This window comes from Sinocyclocheilus grahami, unplaced genomic scaffold, assembly GCF_001515645.1.
Source record: "Sinocyclocheilus grahami isolate Dianchi unplaced genomic scaffold, SAMN03320097.WGS_v1.1 scaffold7.1, whole genome shotgun sequence".
Lineage (NCBI taxonomy): Eukaryota > Metazoa > Chordata > Actinopteri > Cypriniformes > Cyprinidae > Sinocyclocheilus > Sinocyclocheilus grahami.
Window position 1 is genome coordinate 1,040,346 of NW_015505186.1, and position 7,893 is coordinate 1,048,238.

At 37.0% G+C, this 7,893-nt stretch overlaps 1 protein-coding gene across 1 annotated transcript in view; it reads right to left on the reverse strand.

Moving 5' to 3' along the window:
• The window catches only part of LOC107588660 (opioid-binding protein/cell adhesion molecule-like), a 147,727-nt gene extending 140,840 nt beyond the window's left edge, over positions 1-6,887 (reverse strand). The window contains exon 1 of the mRNA XM_016276869.1: positions 6,633-6,887. Coding sequence (XP_016132355.1) covers positions 6,633-6,693 — 61 coding nt within the window. The 5' untranslated portion in view covers positions 6,694-6,887. The remainder of the gene's footprint in view (positions 1-6,632) is intronic.
• Positions 6,888-7,893: the final 1,006 nt, after the last annotated feature.

Here is a 7,893-nt window from a genome sequence, read left to right on the forward strand (position 1 = left end):
CATTTTAAATAAGCCCATCTCCAGCAACATTTACAGTTTTTGTTGTTCAATTTTTAACTTTTTTTCTGGCTGAAGCACATTTGTTTCAATCTATAAGAATAATCAGCCTACACTACCAGTCAAACGTTTTTGAACAGTAAGATTTTTTTATGCTGTTTTTTAATATATATTTTTAGAATTCTCTTTTGCTCACCAAGGCTGCATTTATTTGATCCAAAGTACAGCAAAAACTGTAAAATGTTGAGATATTTTTACTATTTAAAATTGCTTTCTATTTGAATAGATTTTAAAATGTAATTTATTCCTGTGATCATACATAGCTAAATTTTCAGCATCATTACTCCAGTCTTCAGTGTCACACGATCCTTCAGAAATCATTCTAATATGCTGATTTGCTGATTATCAATATTTAAAACAGTAGAGTAATTTTTTTTTCAGGATTCTTTGATGAATATAAAGGTCCAAAGATCAGCATTTATCTGAAATAAAAAGCTTTTGTAACATTATACACTATTCCATTCAGTATCATTTTTATTATTTTTTTGGGAAAGAAATTATAGAAATTAATACTTTTATTTAGCAAGGATGCTTAAAATTGATCAAAAGTGATGATAAAGGCATTTATAATGTTACAAAAGACTTCTATTTCAGATAAATAGTGTTCATATCGATATCGGAATTATATCGTATCGACCGAAATTAAGAAATATATCATGATATCAATTTTGGCCATATTGTCCAGCCCTATTTTCAGTACAATTTGCTGTTGCTGTTTAGTATCAACAAAATATGTCCGAAAATATTAAAAATAATAATGACATACAGTGGCAGGCAGTGTCTACCTTCATGAAGCCTGCTTCCTTCTGTTGAATGGGCTTATCTGCATGGAGCTAAACTTGTGAAAATCTGGACAGCCAGACAGCAGACAACAGGAAGCCACATGCTGGGCGTATTATCTGCAAACAATCCTTCAAAATTGCTTTAACCTCCACAAGAGCAGAAACGGTCCAGCCCAAGCTATGGCCAACCAAGTAGATTGGGCACCAAATGACCAGAGCTCAACAAACCATGCCACTCTGTAAGGGCACGGGGATCTCATGATGGCATATGGACAACAGGCTCTGCGGCAAGCCTGTCTGCCTCGCCTGCATCCCCCTCCCCTCCAGGCCTGGACTGTGCAAGGATGAGTGAACAAATGTTTATCTGTCTATAGTAGGTATGAGGTTGGGGCAATGTTATTAGCTATTTTCTTTTTTTGCTGAGCTTTTCGAATTGCCACTTATGTGCACATAAAACATACATGCACATGCTGAGTTGAGTCAGAGGAAAGGAAGGAATGAATCTGTCATGGGGCACTCACCACCTCTGGCAAGGTCACACAAACATTATTTTAAATGACAGCCCAGTAGAACAGGGGCATTAGACAACACTCTCAGAGCATACCAACTACCCCAGAGGATGTCCTCGCATGATGTTCCGAGCACGCATTTAGGACACATACAAAAAAAAAAAAGACAATTTAAATACACATGAAAAAAATTGCTTCAGTAGTTTTTAATGATTAAATAATAATAATAATAATAATAAAAGTAAATTGGAAAAGTAGGCTTACTGTTAGAAAGTTCACAGTAATCATTCAAAGAAAAACATAAAATAAAATAAATTCTTATTTACAGTGACACTATAAATTCTGTACTCTACACAGCTTATATATATTATATATGTATGTACAGTGGGGAAAATATTTATTTCATCCCCTGCTGATTTTGTAAGTTTGCCCACTTACAAAGAAATCAAGGGTCTGTGATTTTTATGGTAGGTTTATTTTAACGTATGGAGACAGAATACCAACCAAAAAATCCAGAAAAAAACACATTATATAAAGGTTAGAAATTGATATGCATTTCAGTGAGTGAAATAAGTATTTGATCCCCAAGCAAAATATGACTTAGTACTTGGTGCAGAAACCCTTGTTGACAAGCACAGAGGTAAGACATTTCTTGTGGTTGGTCACCAGGTTTGCACACATCTCAGGAGGGATTTTGGTCCACTCTTCTTTACAGATCCTCTCTGAATCCTTTTGGTATCTTGGCTGTCGTTTGGCAACTCGAAGTTTCAGCTCCCTCCAGATTTTCTATAGAATTTAGGTCTGGAGACTGGCTAGGCCATTCCATGACCTTAATGTGCTTCTTCTTGAGCCCCTCCTTTGTTGCCTTGGCGACATGTATGTTTTGAGTCATTGCCATGTTGGAAGACCCATCCATGACCCATCTTCAGTGTTCTGGCTGAGGGAAGGATGTTCTCGTCCAAGATTTTACATTTTACAGTCCATTTGCCCCTCAATGTGGTGAAGTCGTCCTGTACCCTTAGCAGAAAAACAGCCCAAAAAGCATAATGTTTCCACCTCCGTGCTCCGGGATGGTGTTCTTGGGGTCATAGTCAGCATTTCTCTCCCTCCAAACACGGCAAATCGAGTTAATTATTATTTTTATTATTATCCTTTATTTTACCAGGAATGATCCCATTGAGATATAAATCTCTTCTACCAGGGAGTCCTGGCCAAAATGGCAGCAAAGAAAGTTTCAAATACAGATTAGACACACATAAAACAAAACAAAAAATAAATAAAAAAATATCATCCAACATCATATTAAAAATGATGAAAAGAAAAAAGTTTCTTCCAGGTAGAACTTCAAAAGATTTCTAAAAATATTTAGAGATGGAATTGTTTCTAACATCATAACACTCTGCATTTCATTCCATAGCCTAGGACCATAGGAGGAAAAGGCAGTTTTGCCAAATTCAGAGCATACATTAGGAACAGTCAAATGTAATTTGTAAGAGTTTCTAGTGCTATAATGCCACAGAGCTACATTTCGGTCTCATCTGACCACAGCACTTTCTCCCAAGCCTTATCTGAATCATTTAGATATTCATTGGCAAACTTTAAACAGGCCTGTACATGTGCCTTCTTGAGCAGGGGGACCTTGCGGGTGCTGCAGGATTTCAGTCCATTGCAGCGTAGTGTGTTACCAATGTTTTGCTTGGTGACTGTGGTCTCAACTGCCCCAGATCATTAACAAGCTCCTCCCGTGTCATTCGGGGCTGATCCCTCACCTTTCTCATGATCATCCTTACCCCATGAGGCAAGATCTTGCACAGAGCTCCAGACCGAGGCCGATTGATGGTTATTTTGTATTTCTTCCATTTCCGAATAATAGCACCAACAGTTGTCTCCTTCTTGCTGATAGTCTTGTAGCCCATTCCAGCTTTGTGCAGATCTACAATCTTGTCTCTAACATCCTTTGACAGCTCTTTGGTGGAAATGCAAATCAATTTCTAACCTTTATATAATGTGTTTTTTCTGGATTATTTGGTTGGTATTCTCTCTCTATCCGTTCAAATAAACCTACCATAAAAATTACAGACCCTTCATTTCTTTGTAAGTGGGCAAACTTACAAAATCAGCAGGGGATCAAATAAATATTTTCCCCAATGTATGTATGACATGTTATCTATTGTCGCTTTTATTTTGTCTTTCTAAATCCATTTATCTCAGGGTCATGAAGGTGTCGACTGGCTATAACAACAAATGCCCTTTAGCCCATAGTTCTGTGAATATGAATATTCAGTAACACTTTAGTATAGGGACCAATTCTCACTATTAACTAGTGGCTTATTGGCATGCCTATTATTACCATATTGGCTGTTTATTAGTACCTATAAAGCACCTATTCTGCATGACCATATTCTACATCCCTAATCCTACCCAATACCTAAACTTAACAACTACCTAACTAACTATTAATAAGCAGCAAATTATGAGTTTATTGAGGCAAAAGTCAATAGTTCATATTTTGTTAATAGTGAGAATTGGACCTTAAAATAAAGTGTGACTGAATATTCTTAGTCTTTTATCCCAAGTGATCACAGCTTTTTGTGCATAACTCTCACATACTTTCTTACACTCATTCGCTTCACTGTTGCTGATGAACAACAACACACACAAAAAACAAGTGAAAACTGGAACGGTAAGAACGCATGTGTCCTTTAGCTGCCAGTTTGATTAATAGATCCATTAATACAGAATCAAAAAATGTAAAGTGAAGCCCTGCAACAGCTGCAAAATATTTAGCACCGTGTACAGTGTCAGTGAAAAGTCATTTGATCCATCAGCGCCATTGACTTTTGAGTACGTTTTGACCAGATGACTCTGGATCGAGTCTGGGCCAGCTACAGAACCATGCGTGAAAACTAGCATGCCAAGTGCATCACATTTTATTTAAAGTTCTGATCAAGGTCTTGTCATCTGCACTATCTCAGACTTTGATATTGTTGAGAAGCAGCAATCTGCATTTTGTTTACTCCATAAATATATCACCATCAGCTTCCGTCAGAGTGATTCTGTAAGATGTTTCTGAGTGCCTGAAAGATGTTATTTCAAGGCTCATTATGCCTCCAAAGGCTGAGGGAGCAAACACAAGTTTCCAGAAGCACTGAGCTGTCAATCATAATGAATTACTTATATTGTTTACAGCTGACAATAAATCTATTGTTTCTGTGGGTGGAACAATCTCACTGGCCTGAAAGTTACAACAGGGATGATGTACCACTCTCAAAATGACACTTTAATGGGGGCCATCAAAGTTTACTGCTCAAAAGCATTTTGAGAGTTTGAAAATAACATGCTTTAAGTGCCAAAACTTTGCAGAAATCTTTAAGCAAATACTGGTTTTCAGATGGTCAACATTTGGCTAATTTATTCAGGAATGTACATTGGTATACAAGTGTAAGTTTAGTCAAAGTTTTACAATACCACAAATCTGACTAGACTAATCATGGTTGCATAACTTAAACTGATGACACAAAGAGGCAGACTAAGCAGACAAATCTAATCTTCAGATGCAAAGCGGTTTGTTAGGAAAGTGTGGATTGGGGTGGGAAAAAATACAATCTTCTTATGATGTCACTAAAAATGTCTACTATACAGTGCGAGGAGACCACGATAATACTGGAGAGGGATATCTGTTAGCATTCACATTTATCTCACTTGCTTTTGCATGACATGGGCAGGAAACCTCGGAACAGAACTTTGAGCCAATTGTCTGCATTATAAGTAAATAAATAAATACATACATAAGTAACTAAAAACCTTACACTAGTGCCAATCCTGAACTGTGACATCAAGGGTAACCGACAGGGAAATGTGTACATTTGAACCTTTTAAGAGCCCTACTGAAGAGGGAAAATTAATTAAATAAATAAATAAATGTCATTATTATATACTATCATACATATTATTATGATTATTATTATTATTATTATTTACACATATATGACTCCGTATTCAAGACCTGTTGAATCAAGATCAGGTTATTTTTTTAAAGTTACGTTAGTTCCGAATCGAAATTAAGAGTTAAGACTTGATTTTTATATGCAAAGCAATGATCCAAGTGTTTTTTTCCACAGTTATTTATATAATTTCTTTGGTTCCCGTTGATTATGAAATTAAATCACAGCTCAAGGCCTAACTGTGATCAAACAGGGGCCGCCGTTTGATGGTTAGCCAACACATTTTGGCAGTTTGCTAATTAAGTCAAAGCAAACAACCACCTGTGATTAAAAGTATCAAACTGGTGGCTCCAGTCCTGAGGTATTTACCTTTCTAAACCACTAGCTGAGTCTATTAATTAGGCAACCTGGAAGGAAGAGTTAATTTATTAAATCATATGACGCAGCACATACAGAGAGACCTTTGTGAATGGAGCATAATGGCCCTGAAAGCAGGACTTTTTTCTACTATCTGTTTTTTTATTATTTTTTTTTTATTATTATTATTCACTTATTTGTTAGTTTTCTACTTTTGCAATCACTACAGCAATTCTCAAGGAGGTTACTGCAATGAGAGAAACCTTACTTCTTTTAAAATTGAATATTGATCTGTGTATGCGTTTCTGTGTGAATGCGGTGTCACAGAGAATCTCAAGTTCAAATTTCAATTATTGTGACCACGACTCATTTTCATGCCTTTTTCTTCATTTTTAAATCTTCTTTGCAGTTGTACGCTTCAAATGTTCCTGAGGTAACCTGTAGATAACAACCTAGCTTTTTATTACCTTCAAAAACACTTGCACATAAACTCAGACAACCATTACAATGACTTTGAAACGTAAAACATGCAATATGCCCTTACATCACTCATAAATAAATCTTCCATATAAAAAAGTACTTTCCTTTAAATCAAAAGTACAGATCGTAAAAAAATGACATTTCAATTTCCGCCTTTACAGGAAAACCTGCAAATATAAGCTTATCGAAATGCCAAAAAAGCACTCCTTGTCCTCTGATGTGACTCACGGAAGCAAGTAAACGGTGACTGCGTGATGGCTTGTGCTTGCTCCGTTCAGTTTGTCTCCACTGTCATTCTCGAGTAGCCTACCTGAAGTGAGTTTCAACATTCTGGGATGTCCCTCGGGTAAAAATCACCCTCACGCTGCATCCACTTCTTGCAACTTTGATCACATTTGAAGACTTGCTTACTTCCTAAAATACATCCACCCTCCCCCATATCTCAGTTTAAGCAAATATCGTCTACCCAGCTTGAGCATGCACAAAGCAGATGATAACAGTACCTGGATAGACAAGCAGAGCAATCAGCCACACCGTGAAGATAAAGCAGGCAGGATTGCACATTCTTCAAACTGTTCTCTGGATGCAGCAGCTGGTGTTTCTTCCTTTCCCTTTGCTCTTCTGCACAGAAACACAACCACCTGTGTTCTGTTTGCTGTTTCTTTGATCACCGGGTAATTACAGCAGAAAACGGCTTATTTTCACCCTTGGATAGGCATGGAGTGGAGTGGAGGCAATTTAAATCCAGCACAAGTTAAAGCGGCAGAGAGACTGAGCTCCCATTGATTATTTTCATAAGCGGAGCGCGCTCAGCGGGCTGGCAGAAGGGAACGGCCCACCCCCTCTGCGCTCTGATTGGACGAGACTTTTGGCTGTCTGTCAGCAAGGGGTGTTTCTCTTTTTCATGCTTTGACTGGACCACTAATGCAAAGCTCTGCAAGATGAGAGAACGAGCCGAGCAGCATCTTCAATAAAACTGGCGGCCAGCCTCCTAATATTAGGTCTGTCACCACAAACTGATAGACACGTCTGGAATTGCTCTGTTCCCTTATATTACGTTGGTTCTATTTAAAGATCGTGCCTTTCTTATTTATGTAATTGCCTGCTGTCAACACTGAGTATTGGGTCCATGCCAAGACGCTGAAGTCCCTTCGCTCTGATAGTCATCACTACTCTGACAAAACTCTCAAGGTGACCTTGGGCTGCTTCTGTAAATCTCTAGCTGCAAAGATTAACAATGTGAATCTCAATGCATCTGAATAAACAAAAACAGATCTAATTATTGTTTAATTATGTTGTGATGTAAAAATGTCTCCCAGAACCATTTATTATCATTTAGAATTACATCAATCACTATATCTGTCAGAATAAACTGACTCTCTAGACCACCAATACAAGATCAACGTCAATGAAAAGCCAATGACATTCAGTCTACTAAAATATGCTTTATAATGAAATTTTAATTAGTCTTTTTGTTATTTGTTTTAAGAATAAAAATACATTTAAAAAAATTAAGATGAATAGGCTTGAGACTAAGTATATTAGTATCCTAAATATAAGCGTATTTTGTTTGACTGCACTAGAAATTTTGGTAACACTTTAGTATAGGGACCAATTCTCACTATTAACTAGTGGCTTATTGGCATGTCTATTATTAACATATTGGCTGTTTATTAGTGCTTATAAAGACCATATTCTACGTCCCTAATCCTACCCAATACTTAAAATTAACAACTACCTTACTAACTATTAATAAGCAACAAA